Source organism: Symphalangus syndactylus, chromosome 9, assembly GCF_028878055.3.
Source record: "Symphalangus syndactylus isolate Jambi chromosome 9, NHGRI_mSymSyn1-v2.1_pri, whole genome shotgun sequence".
Taxonomy (NCBI): domain Eukaryota; kingdom Metazoa; phylum Chordata; class Mammalia; order Primates; family Hylobatidae; genus Symphalangus; species Symphalangus syndactylus.
The window spans coordinates 62,412,126-62,426,522 of NC_072431.2; the positions used below are offsets into that span (position 1 = coordinate 62,412,126).

At 41.1% G+C, this 14,397-nt stretch overlaps 1 protein-coding gene across 7 annotated transcripts in view; it reads right to left on the bottom strand.

Moving 5' to 3' along the window:
• The window catches only part of GTF2I (general transcription factor IIi), a 114,425-nt gene that overhangs the window by 23,092 nt on the left and 76,936 nt on the right, over positions 1-14,397 (bottom strand). For all 7 annotated transcript variants that reach the window (XM_055292782.2, XM_055292779.2, XM_055292780.2 and 4 more), the window contains 6 exons: positions 10,861-10,971; positions 9,453-9,518; positions 5,212-5,395; positions 3,892-3,950; positions 2,328-2,399; positions 1,155-1,338 (listed from right to left, as the gene is read on the bottom strand). In XM_055292782.2, coding sequence (XP_055148757.1) covers positions 1,155-1,338; positions 2,328-2,399; positions 3,892-3,950; positions 5,212-5,395; positions 9,453-9,518; positions 10,861-10,971 — 676 coding nt within the window. The remainder of the gene's footprint in view (positions 1-1,154; positions 1,339-2,327; positions 2,400-3,891; positions 3,951-5,211; positions 5,396-9,452; positions 9,519-10,860; positions 10,972-14,397) is intronic.

A 14,397-nucleotide genomic window follows, 5' to 3' on the forward strand; every position in this document is an offset into this window, starting at 1 on the left:
AGATAAACAGGCGAAAGTCACTTTTCCCCCAAACCAGCTCAATTCTGTTTCTGAATCTTAGATGAACTGTCCCACAGCATAGCCAGAAGCAGCTTGCTGTAGCATCTTAAACGTTTCCTATCCCTTATAACTCCGTCCCAACAAACACACAGAGGCATGACCCCAATCAGTAAGCAAGGTTTACCCTTTCACATCCCGTCAATGAGTGGAAAGAGGCCTTCTGTTCCTAACCCCGCACCCAAACTACCCATTGTGTTATCCTTCAAAATCAAGCCAGAATTACCTTTCTAAAGGGCAGATCCACATTATTTTCAGAGGGATCCACCTCGAGACCATTTCGTGACTGCCTCTGCTTTCGTAGGATCTGAGGCCTTCCTCCACTTGCCCACCCAAGTTGATCCATGCAACCCCACCACGCCCACGTGGCAGTCCTCACTCCACACACAATGGGTGAGTTCTGTGGATATGCTGGCATATTTGCCACCTCCTCCCCCTAGTCATATGATTTCCTTCACTAGAAACACCTTCGGTCTCTTCTGGATGCATAAATGACTGAGCTGGGTGTGCCATCCTTGCCTTCTCCCCTAAAAACGCTCAATAACACTTCATTGCATTTTTCTATTTTTTTTTTTTTATTATTATTTTGAGATGGAGTCTCGCTCTGTTGCCCAGGCTGGAGTGCAGTGGCGCGATCTCGGCTCACTGCAACCTCTGCCTCTGGGGTTCAAGTGATTCTCCAACCTCAGCCTCCCGAGTAGCTGGAACTACAGGCTCACACCACTGCTTTCCAGCTAATTTTTGTATTTTTACTAGAGATGGGGCTTCATCATGTTGGCCAGGCTAGTCTTGAACTCCTGACCTCAAGTGATCCACCTGCCTTGGCCTCCCAAAGTGCTGGGATTACAGGCCTGAGCCGCCGCGCCTGACCTTCAGTGTATTTTTCTTTGTATGAAGGCCCCAAAGACAGCGGTCTTGTTAGACCCAATTTTGCACATCTGATGCTTATACTAATATTTGTTCATTATGTGAATCTAAATATTAATGCCTCATTGTCAATAGAAATAAGTCAAAAGGTAAACAAAAGGCCCTTCTTCATCAAATTAACCTCTTCTCAGGGAAGACACTGAAACTATTTCTGCAGATTATCATCTTACCTTTTAATAACAAATTTAATTCGATTGCCCACTTGAATGATTTTTTCCAGCCTTGGGATTCCATACCATGAGGGACTTCGGAAAGGAATGTTTTCTGGCAGTCCTTCCACGTACAGATCATTCGGGTGTGCCTCAAATTTTTGGTACGGTACAGCCTTGGCTTCAGTGCTCCCCAAGGCTTCCGCTGGACAAAAATCAAAGCAATTCGGGAGACTACATTTGTATTGAAATCAGATTTTAGTACAATCCAAAGAAAGGCACAGGTCAATTTTGTTTTACTTGAAAAAAACTCTTTCTAGAAACATATTTATTAACTATTGAATAGACTTAATACAGCAAAGACAAGTAGAGATGACCGATCATCAACAGCCAGGTTTTGGCAGATTTAAGTGTCCTGGTCCTAAGACAATCTTAATAGCTCTGAGATCTTTAAAAGATTAAAGTTTGTTTTTCAGTATCCTTAGGAAGAAAAGAAAGAAAGAAAATCATCATGGACAATAGAGGACACAATCTAAATACTATCTGGAAGCAGCTTTTTGCTACTAACTGTTCAGGACTGTAATTACCCTCCTCTATCGGCTATGGCAAACTGGTACACATTTCCGAGTACACTTTCATCTGCGTGGCAACCAGATCAATGTTCTTTACCCCTTCAACCTCGTGAGCATGCCATTTTAAAGGAAATAACTTTCCACAGATAATTCGTGGAATGGGGGCCAGGCGCGGTGGCTCATGCCTGTAATCCCAGCACTTTGGGAGGCTGAGGCGGGTGGATCACCTGAGTTCAGGAGTTTGAGACCAGCCTGGCCAACATGGCGAAACCCCATCTCTACTAAAAATACAAAAGTTAGCCAGGCGTGGTGGCGGGCACCTGTAATCCCAGCTACTTGGGAAGCTGAGGCAGGAGAATTGCTTGAACCCGGGAGGAGGAGGTTGCAGTGAGCTGAGATCGTACCACTGCACTCCAGCCTGGGCAACAGAGCAAGACTCCCTCTCAAGAAACAAAACAAAACAAAACAAAACAAAACACACAAAAAAACAAAAAAAAACCAGAGAAAACTAAAGCTGAGTCCTATTCACTGTATTTACTTTCCTAAAATAAAACCACATTTAAAAAAACATTACTCAGTAATACATTTTAGTTGAAGGGGTAATTAAAAAAAACAGACTTACCAAATTTTTTGCAGAAAAGCTGATCCACCATCTTTCTTAATTTAGTGATTCTGGCATACCATTCTTCCTTTACTGTCAAAATAACAGTAATACAAGTGTTCTCAATTTAATGGGTTTAATAACTTTGATTATTAAATATTATTACTATAAAATAAGAGGTATAACTTTTCCTTTTCCTATGACTAAAATTATTTCTAAGATTCGTGGCCAGGCACAGTGGCTCATGCATGTAATCCCAACACTTTGGGAAGCCGAGGCAGGCGGGTCACTTGAGGTCAGGAGTTTGAGACCAGCCTGGCCAACATAGTGAAACCCCATCTCTACTAAAAATACATAAATTAGCCAGGCGTGATGGCGCATGCCTGTAGTCCCAGCTACTCACGAGGCTGAGGCAGGAGAATCGCTTGAACCCAGGAGGCAGAGGTTGCAGTGAGCTGAGATTGCACCATTGCACTCCAGCCTGGGCAACAGAATGAGACTCTGTCTCAAAAAAAAAAAAAAGACAGTAATGAAATTATTCCTAAGATTCTAGAATGTATTTATTTCTAAAACAATGCTGACACTGTACACAAAGAGAAAGAATGAAACATTCGTTAGAGCTAGGAAAAAGCAAAACTCAGTGTATTCAGGAACAGCTAGCAGGTAATACTTGCTACAGGAAGATTAGGGATATGATCTTGCTGCAGTCCTTCTATCTTAGTAAATATCAACAGTGTGATTCCATTCTGTTTTGTCCTCACTCCACTCCACTCCAGAGCAAAAGCAAGCAAGAAAATCAATTATATTTCTATTTCTTTTAAAACACATCTAACAGGCTGGGCATGGTGGCTCATGCCTGTAATCCTAGCACTCTGGGAGGCCGAGGTGGGCAGATCACCTGAGGTCAGGAGTTTGAGATCAGCCTGGCCAACATAGTGAAACCCTGTCTCTATGAAAAATACAAAAATTAGCTGGGCGTGGTGGCAGGCACCTGTAATCCCAGCTACTTGGGAGGCTGAGGCAGGAGAATTGCTTGAACCCAGGAGGCGGGAGGTTGCAGTGAGCTGAGATCGCACCACTGCACTCCAGCCTGCGCAACAGAGCAAGACTCCCTCTCAAAAAACAAAACAAAACAAAACAAAACAAAACAAAATACATCTAACAATCAAGAGATGATATAAATGGCTCCATGCTCTAAAAAGAAACCTTCTTATGTCCTGCACATCATGGACATTCAATGAATGCTTGTTCCATTGACATGTGTAGACTTCAATAATAAACTGTTCAATGCATTATGCCAGATAAATCTTGCATCAAAAGTAGAACAAATATTGTTCTTTTACTTCTGTCTACCCATAAATGCAATATTTACAAGTATTTACAATGGGTTAATAAAAAGAAGATGTGTTTATTCTTCTAGAAATTATTAGAATTTTGACAACATGAATTCTCCTGTAATGGCACATAATTAATAGTTAGAGACATATTATTTCATGTGGAAGGTAACATAAAGAAGAAATCAATGTTAAGTGTGAAATAATTATTGCATATAATCTTCTGATCTGCCTCGAGATTGAAGACCTACCTCCTGAAGCTGGCTTATCAAGCTGTAAATCTTCACGTGTTGAATTCAGAAGCTCATGTCTGAAAGGTGAGAATAAATACTCAATAATCACTAGGCAATATTCAGCAAACTAATAACGACTAGTACATATTTAACATTTAGTCAATAAGGCTGGTTTTGAAAAGAAAAGATAATCTGGATGCTTGAACACAACTAAATCTTTTTTTTTTTTTTTTTTCCTGAGATGGAATTTTGCTCTTGTTCCCAGGCTTGAGTGCAATAGAGCAGTCTCGACTCACTGCAACCTCCACCTCCCGGGTTCAAGCAATCCTTCTGCCTCAGCCTCCCAAGTAGCTGGGATTCCAGGCGCCCGCCACCACACCTGGTCGATTTTTGTATTTTTAGTAGAGACAGTGTTTCACTATTGTTGGCCTGGCTGGTCTCGAACTCCTGACCTCAGGTGATCCACCCACCTTGGCCTCCCAAAGTGCTGGGATTACAGGTGTGAGCCACCACACCCAGCCCACAACTAAATCTTAATTTGAAGTTTCTACAGAGTAAAAAGCAAACTAATAATTGCAAGTTGTCTCATAAGGTGCTTCATGGAGCATGTATCCTCACAAGTAAAGAGGTAACTTTGCAACCCACAGGTCTTTGAAGAGTATTACAAAAATCTTAAATGGGATCCTTTAATGTCATATTGCATTCAAGACTATCTTCCTCCACACATCTACAAAAACAATCATATATTCCCACACATGCTTTAAAAATCTCAGGCCTATGAGGGCGAGGTGGGCAGATCATCTGAGGTCAGGAGTTCAAGACCAGCCTGGCCAACATGGTGAATCACCGTCTCTACTAAAAATACAAAAATTAGCCAGGCATGGTGGCGCACGCCTGTAATCTCAGCTACTCGGGAGTCTGAGGCATGAGAATCGCTTGAACCTGGGAGGCAGAGGTTGCAGTGAGCCGAGATTGCAACACTGCACTCAAGCCTGGGTTCCAATGTGAGACTCCATCTCAAAAAAAAATATATATATATATCAGGCCTAAAAACAAAGTGTGGATTCTATATTCTTTAGCAAAAGTAGCAGAAAATTGTGAAAGAAAATGTGAGTTGCATGCCAATCCAGTGCGGGCACTGTTCATGCTTCGAATGCCAACACTGCATGACTGATGCAATGTTGGACTCAGACAAATTAAAAAGTGGAAGATAAAAATACTTAAAATAACTCAAACTTCATCACATAGAACCTTAGTGGTGAATGAATATTTGTCAACAATAAAAAAGACGTATTATTCAGAAAAGAGACAAGAGTTCAACAGGAATCCAAGTCTTACTTCTTTATCACAAAACGAATCCTTTCCTTTGCAAGTAATATCCTCTCTAGGCGAGGAATTCCGTAAGTAGATGGTCTTCTAAAAGGAATTCCTTCAGGAAGTCCTTCTACATAAAGATCTTCAACATGAGACTGGAAAAGAGGGTATGGGATCGTCACTGGACCTTTGGCTTTTATGGCTTGAGCTATAAGGACAAAAAGAGAAAGAGATATAATTTAAACACAGTTTGTAGAAAAGAATAATAAATCATTGAATCTGCAGTGCTCTTTAACTTTTTTTTTTTTTTTTGAGGCGGAGTCTTGCTGTGTCACCCAGGCTGGAGTACAGTGGCGCGATCTCGGTTCACTGCAAGCTCTGCCTCCTGGGTTCATGCCATTCTCCTGCCTCAGCCTCCCAAGTAGCTGGGACTACAGGCGCCCACCACCACCCCCGGCTAATTTTTTGTATTTTTAGTAGAGACGGGTTTCACTGTGTTAGCCAGGATGGGCTCGATCTCCTGACCTCGTGATCCACCCACCTCGGCCTCCCAAAGTGCTGGGATTATGGGCGTGAGCCACGGCGCCCGGCCATGTGCTCTTTAACTTTTATAATTTGATCTTTACTTGTTATTGTGATTGAATCAGAAGAAAAATACTATGAGGGAAATAAAAAGAACATCAAAATTTCTAATATTCTGTTTATCAAAGTCTGCAGTGAAATATCCCATTACTTTAAGGCAATGTGGATACAGCCAGACTTTCTACAGAAATCTGAACCACTTTACAAAGCCAGAAAAACACACCAGGTAATATCATTTAATACATATAGTACTAAATGGAAGAAGCAGTATTTTAAAAACATAAACATCACTGTAACCTTATTGGACTTATAAAAATACTTTCTGTTAAATAACAGAGGCAGGCTGGTCACAGTGGCTCATGCGTGTCATCCCAGCACTTTGGGAGGCCAAGGCAGGTGAATCACCTGAGGTCAGGAGTTCAAGGCCAGCCTGGCCAACATGGTGGAACCCTGTCTCTACAAAAAATACAAAAATTAGCCGGGCATGATGGCGGGCACCTGTAATCCCAGCTACTGGGGAGGCTGAGGCAGGAGAATCGCTTGAACCCGGGAGGCAGAGGTTGCAGTGAGCCGAGATTGTGCCGTTGCACTCCAGCCTGGGTGACAGAGCAAGTCTCCGTCTCAAAAAAATAAAATAAAATAAATAAGTATAAATAACAGAAGCAAAAGATTCTCCTGAACTACAACATTTCTGCTAACATTTATTTACCCAAGAGTAAAATAATACAGTGACTATAAACAGTTAAGAGTGTGGGGACTATTAAAATCAAACATAACAAGTGGCCTCCCATCAGAAAAGCTCCACTTTTGCCTTCATTGTGTGTAAAAGTCTATTTGTTGAACATTAATATTTGTACTAAAATTTCAAGTGTAACATATTACACATTAGCGCTGAGTTAGAGTTAATATCCTCTGTTGTACACTAAACTTGAATATTGTATTTGTATGTCACAATGAAAATATTGCTCCATAAGGCAATTACGATTAATATTGCTTTGAAATTATAAAATGTGAAGATGTTTTTATAATTTCACAACAGTTGGTAAACATTATTTATTGTCTTGTATACAAAATAATCTAATAAATCACCATCACAACAAAAGCCCCACAACATAACCTGTTTCAATTCATGAAAAGCACTGACATTGACGAAACTGATATAGTACATTTATAAAACTGTAATAATTATTTTAACTCAGAATAGCACTAAATAAAGAATATAATAAAAATATAAGGCCAGGGGCCGGGTGCGGTGGCTCACGCCTGTAATCCCAGCACTTTGGGAGGCCGAGGCGGGCAGATCACGAGGTCAGGAAATCGAGACCATCCTGGCTAACATGGTGAAACCCCGTCTCTACTAAAAATACAAAAAATTAGCTGGGCGTGGTGGCGGGCACCTGTTGTCCCAGCTACTCGGGAGGCTGAAGCAGGAGAATGGCGTGAACCCGGGAGACAGAGCTTGCAGTGAGCCGAGATCGCACCACTGCACTCCAGCCTGGGCGACAGAGCAAGACTCCATCTCAAAAAAAAAAAAAGTATATACACACACACACACACACACACACACACCTACATATATATATAAACAGGAAGCATTTATTACATGTATACCAGGTATTACGTGAAGCACTTTACTAACTTATCAATCTCCAGGCTAGATCTTCAGTTCTCATGACCACAAAAGAGGATACTAAGACTCAGACAGGAGAAGAGATGTGGCCAGGCACTGTGTCCCCAGAGCCTATGATCTTACCACTAGGTTACAGTGCTTCCAGGTAGCTCATGCTATGAAGTTTTTGCTTCAGAACAAACCAATAAAAAACACGAGGCCGAGAGCAGTGGCTCACGCCTGTAGTCCCAGCACTCTGGGAGGCCGAGGTGGGTGGATCACCTGAGGTCAGGAGTTCAAGACCAGCCTAGCCAACATGGTGAAACCCCGTCACTACTAAAAATACAAAAATTAGCTGGGCATGGGGGCGGGCACCTATAATCTCAACTACTCAGGAGGCTCAGACAGGAGAATTGCTTGAACCTGGGAGGCAGAGGTTGCAGTGAGCCGAGGTTGTGCCACTCCAGATTAGGCGACAAGAGTGAAATTCCATCTCAAAAAAAACAAACAAACAAACGAACAAAAACACACAAAAAAAACCCATGGGCAAAAAAGGTGTAAGCTATTAAAAACTGGGAGAAGCACTAAGAGAACCTTAAGTAAACCACTAAAAATATGGAAAAGTTACTGAATTCATTAGCAAATTTACTCTAATTGTAGATCTTCATTGAGGGGTAGGTTATATTACTCATGATGAAGAAAAAATGCTCATTTAAGTTTATTAACACAAATACCATCAATATGGTTTATTGCATTTAAATTTTCACTTAAAGCTGCATATCATACAATTTTACAGCTTGTTAGTTAATGGCAAAGTAAATAGTCATCCAAATAAAAATGATAACAGATAATAAAATTGATATAAATGATAAAAATAAAATGATTTTTATTTTAAATAATTTAAAATATTTTATAAAAAATAAAAATGGGCCGGGCGCAGTGGCTCACGCTTGTAATCCCAGCACTTTGGGAGGCCGAGGTGGGCGGATCACGAGGTCAGGAGATCGAGACCACAGTGAAACCCCGTCTCTACTAAAAACACAAAAAAATTAGCCGGGCGTGGTGGCGGGCGCCTGTAGTCCCAGCTACTCGGAGAGGCTGAGGCAGGAGAATGGCGTGAACCTGGGAGGCGGAGCTGGCAGTGAGCCGAGATTACGCCACTGCACTCCAGCCTGGGCCACAGAGCGAGACTCCATCTCAAAAAATAAAAATAAAATAAAAAATAAAAATGATAACAGATGATAATAACAAATTGAGAATTTCTTTGATCATTATATAAAGGTGGCTGTAGGATAGAATAGTAAAAGGACAAAGAAGGAATTGAAATCTAGCATCAACTCAGTTATACATCAAGATAAAAGCAGTGGCCGGGAAGGGTGGCTGACGCCTGTAATCCCAACACTTTGCGAGGACGAGGTGGGAGGATCACTTGAGGTCAGGAGTTCGAGACAAGCCTGGCCAACATGGTGAAACCTCGTCTCTACTAAAAATACAAAAATTAGTGGAGCATGGTGGCGGGCACCTGTAGTCCCAGCTGCTTGGGAGACTGAGGCAGGAGAATCGCTTGCACCTGGGAGGCGGAGGTTGCAGTGAGCCGAGATCGCAGCACCACCGCACTGCAGAGACTCTGTCTCAAAAAAAAAAAAAAAAAAAAAAGATAGAAACAGAGACAATGGGGGATCTCAGCGACTACTGGATTTAACAAAGTAGATTAACAAAAACTATCAGTTAAAAAATAATTTTTAATGAAACCCCCAAGATCCAGAGCTTTGTAATAAATATGTAATATAAATTCCCAAATATCCATGCTGGAAGTTTAAAAGAAATGTTAGCTGAGAACTACAGAAATACAACTTTTCCTTAGCTTTACTGTAATCTAGAAACAAAGCCTGTTTCTAATATTTAGACAGACACTACTAAGGACCTTACAATGAGAGACGTGTAAGTAAGTGTGGCACGGTTCACTGGCAGCCCTGGGCTGGGCTTGTCCACATCACCCCCATGATGAACAGTAACGCCATTGTGTAAATGCTCATGAACAAAGTATTACAGGAATTTTCCTGTTTAGACATACCATATTTCCTTTCAAACAATTCTTCAACTTGTTTACGTAGATCAGTGATGCGAGCATTCCATTTCTCTGAAAATTGAGCAAAAGTTAATTCTCATTAAGAAGTCCCTACCATCGGGGCAGCACTAGGGTCTTGGGATGACCGAACATACAATGACATATTTTCTACATTTTTACATCCCAACTGTCCATATCATTTTACTGCCTTCCAAGAACTTTCCCCTTTTTTGGTGGTTCTTAGAATTAGTAGGTTGGTGCAAAAGTAACTGTGGCTTTTGCCATTACTTTTAATAGTCTCATGGGAGACTATACGAGAAGTTTTAACATTTAGCACCTCTTTTTAGCCTTTTAATTTCTGAAAAGCAGGAGGGCAGAAAAGATCAATCAAATGAAACACGACAAAAGGGAGGCCACGACAAAAGGGAGGCCATGATAAAGGTCTCCAGGGGTCTTTTAGCAAACTTCCTAAAATATGTATTAGTTGTGTGGAAATAAGACTTTACGGATATATAGTTGCAACTTAAAATGCTAAAGAACAGGCCAAGTGCAGTGGCTTATGCCTGTAATCCCAGCACTTTGGCAGGCTGAGGCAGGCAGATCACCTGAGGTCAGGAGTTCGATTCCAGCCTGGCCAACATGGTGAAATCCCATCTCTACTAAAAATACAACAATTAGCTGGGCATGGTGGTGGGTGCCTGTAATCCCAGCTACTCAGGAGGCTGAGGCAGGAGAATCACTTGAACCCAGGAGGCAGAGGTTGCCGTGAGCCGAGATCGTGCCACTGCACTCCAACCTGGGTGACACAGCAAGACTCTGTCTCAAAAAAATAATAATAAAAATTAAAAATAAAGAACAAAAACGTATTTAAAAAGTACAAAAATTCAATTCATATCCAATCATTGTGACTATGACACAATAGAATATTAAAGTACTATTTTCAAGATGTATACAAGCTTAATGTCCCATTTATTCAAAATATGAATCATCAACATAATTTGCCGCTAATATCTCATTCAGTCCCTTGCTAGGATACATCATCCATTGAGAGCTCACAGATTAGCAGCCGCAGTAACATGGAGCAAAAAAAAGAAAACCAAGAGGTGAAACAGTTCTGAAATAAAGGTTTTAAAGCTAAGAGAAATAACTAGTTACTAAGTCTTTAGCACTAATCTTGAGCTGACTAATTAACATCAGATAAGACAATGTCCTATGCTTTGGTAAATCCAAACTATGTTTAAACAATGTCTGTAATGTAATGTTCAAAATGCTCCTGGCTTTCCAAAGATGAGATTATGATGCAGTAATAGATGCTAAAGCATATCCCCCCTGCAGAGCATGTTGCAACATTTATCAGTCACGCTGAGAATCCAGAAGATGAAGGAAAAGGTCACGTAGTTCGCTGAGAACTTACCGAAGTTGAACTCCCTCACTTTCCGCTTCCCAGCGTTGGCAGGTTCCGGGACTGGTGGCTGTGGTAGCTCATTGGCCTTTGGTCTCTTAGACGGTGGAGAATAATCATCATCTTGAAAAAGAAAATGGTCATTACTGGAAGAACCGTCTTAGAATTACAGTCACTTCCTGGTCAATTCCCAACATTCAAAAGGTGAGCAGGGCTTTAAAGCTATTTTGAGTATCAATAATTATTTCTGTATTGTGAGCTTTAGCAGGCTTTTTCCTAGTTACATTTGAAATTTTATTTGTTTGGGATGTGTTCAAGTGAATACTGCTTTTTCCTCTGTCGTTCTTCATTATTTTTTAGTTTGCTTCATTTGAATTGTCATTATAAATTTCCCCTTCTCAAATAACTTTCAAATTGCCAAGAACTATATTGTTTTAAGACTTTCAAGAAAAAACTTTTAATGAAGACAGCCACCTAAAGTTATAAGTAAAAGGGGATAAAATAAAGCTTAGATGGAAAAAGATATTTAAGCTTATACAAAATTTAAGCATGCATAAGCAAGGGAAATTGGGTAAATAGTTTTTTTCTTTTTTTGAGACAGACAATTGTTCTGCTGCCCAGGCTGGAGTTTAGTGGTGCGATCTTGGCTCACTGCAACCTCCACCTCCTGGGCTCAAGTGATTCTCATGCCTCAGCCTCCAGAGTAGCTGGGATTACAGGCACCCGCCACCGCGCCCGGCTAATTTTTGTATTTTTTTGGTAGAGATGGGGTTTCACCACGTTGGCCAGGCTGGTCTCAAACTCCTAGCCTCAAGTGATCCACCCATTTCGGCCTCCCAGAGTGCTGGGGTTACAGGTGTGAGGCACCGTGCCTGGCCTGTTCAAATACTTTCAACAAGTGCAAAATGTATGGGCTTAAAGAAATAGGGCTGCATTATTATGAAACAGATACTGTTGATTCAGTCAGCACAGAGGCTGTGTATAAAAGAGCAGTCAGCTATTCAAGCACAGCGCACAGCACACACGCTGTTGTGAGAGTTCCGGGCTCATTTCCTTGTGGATACACCAGCAACTCACTCTGCTGTGACCCTTCAGTACACCTCATGTTAGGATTAGAGACATCTGGGTCAAATCAGCTGCCACTGTCATCTTCTAGTCCCTCAAAGTGTCAGGTAAAATGCTATTAATATTGCTGCTCAAACACCTATAAAATACTGAAAACATCATTTTAAGAAATTCTCATTTAAAAACAAATGTGGTATGGTGAAGAAAATAATTATTGTGTTAAAGACAGTATCATAGGAAAAAAGATCACTCGAGTACAAGATGCTATCTTTTTAGATGGGTATAATTGTTATTCTTATTTACAGCTAAAGAAACGGGCTCAGAGGATGTTATTTGATTGGACTATGTTGTATCTCTGGAGAGCCCAGCAGAGATCAGACTGTGTGTGTAACTTCACTAGCCTACCAGGGTGCTTCTCATAAAGGTAAGAAATGCAAATTTGGCCTAATATACAATTGTTGCCCGGGGCAGCACTGGATCGCTTCTATAGACACTTCTGTGTTAATCAAGGGAAATCTTAAGGGAAGGTGAAAATGCTTCTAGAAGGCGACTGGACACCAGCGCCCTTGCTTGCTGCCTCTGGGCTTTTCCTCTAAGGCCAACAGTGACCTGAAATTATTGACCAGCTGGCCGTGCTAATCAACTGGAGAAAATGGTTCTGAGGTCACCAACATCAGACAAATTCATTTTAGGACCTATATATGTGCTTAGAAAGACAAAAGTGCTTTTGTAAAGGATACTGTTGGCTGGGCGCGGTGGCTCAAGCCTGTAATCCCAGCACTTTGGGAGGCCGAGGCGGGCGGATCACGAGGTCAGGAGATCGAGACCATCCTAGCTAACACGGTGAAACCCTGTCTCTACTAAAAAAAAATGCAAAAAAAATTAGCCGGGTGTGGTGGCAGGCGCCTGTAGTCCCAGCCACTCGGGAGGCTGAGGCAGGAGAATGGCGTGAACCCGGGAGGCAGAGCTTGCAGTGAGCCGAGATTGTGCCACTGCACTCCAGCCTGGGCGACAGAGCAAGACTCCGTCTCCAAAAAAAAAAAAAGAAAAAAAGGATACTGTTTCAGAAAAACATAATCATAATAACAACTAATGACGCTATAAAATGCTGATGTGTTGAATGCTACTTTAGAAAAACATGTTCAAATCTAGGAAAAAATTTGTGATAGAAAACTATCCGCAGGGTCTCATTCTATCTATCTATCTATCTATCTATCTATCTATCTATCTATCTATCTATCTATCTATCGGCAGGGTCTCATTCTATCGCCCAGGATGGAGGGCAGTGGCATGATTATAGCTCACTGCAACCTCGAGCTCCCGGCCTCAAATGATTCTCCTGCCTCAGCCTCCCAAATAGCTGGGACTACCACACCTGGCTATTTTTCTTTTAATTTTTTGTAGGGAGAGGGTCTCATTATGTTGCCCAGGCTGGTCTGAAACTCCTGGCCTCAAGTGATCCTTCTGCCTCAGCCTCCCAAAGTGTGGAGATTATAGGCATGAGCCCCGGGACCAGGACAGAAAACAATTTTAAAATGACAATCTCTCTGTGAAATAAAACTTGACTGGCACCTGGGTTTGTATTACTGTAAGGATTAAAAATGGTCAAGACACTCTATAAATAGATTAAGGTTCCAACCTAAGTAGAAACAATCTGGAAAACAGAATGTGTGAGTTTGGACCTCAATTCTGAAAATATGCTTTTTAAAAAACCCGATTTTCCAACTCCCAAATAGATTTTAGAAACCTTAAGAGTATTTTTATGCTGGCTTCCAAAGGTTAAAACAAAATACACTTATTTCACCTATGAATACTGTCAAAGCATTATAAATGCTTAATATTGCTATAATTTTTTTTTTTTACAAACATTAAGCAGTAACTTCTAAAATAAAAGTATTTCCACTATAGGTTAAGGTCTCCTAAGTATCCTTATAGATCATCATTTAAACTGACTGTTCACTGAATGACATAAACTGAAAGCTGCTAGAGTAGAATGACATGAGAAGGGAAACACAGCTGTAGATGGAATGGAATGGACACCTGTGGAGCTCCATCCCATGAATCTCAGTCCAAATCCAAACTTCACAGCTGAGGCCCAGGGGAGGGGAAGACAGGTTTTCCTTACTGAAAAGACTTCACTTTTTCAGTCACGCAAACATTTCAGAACACAAAAGATTTAATAGCATAAATATATTTTATGAAGGTAACTCAATCGATCATAAACCAAAAAAAAAAAAAAAAAGAGAGAGAGAGAAAGGCAAATCTACTGGAGTGCTTTTTTAATACAACAAAGACTGTAAAATATTGAAAATATCAGGGATATCACATTTTCCTCTTCACTGACAAATTATAAAGTTCAATCTGTTAAATGTGAACAAATGCAGAGATGAATGTAGTTATTTTTCAAGACAGGGTCTCCCTCTTTCACCCAGGCTGGAGCACCACTCACTGCAGCCTCGATTTCCCAGGCTCAGGTGATCCTCC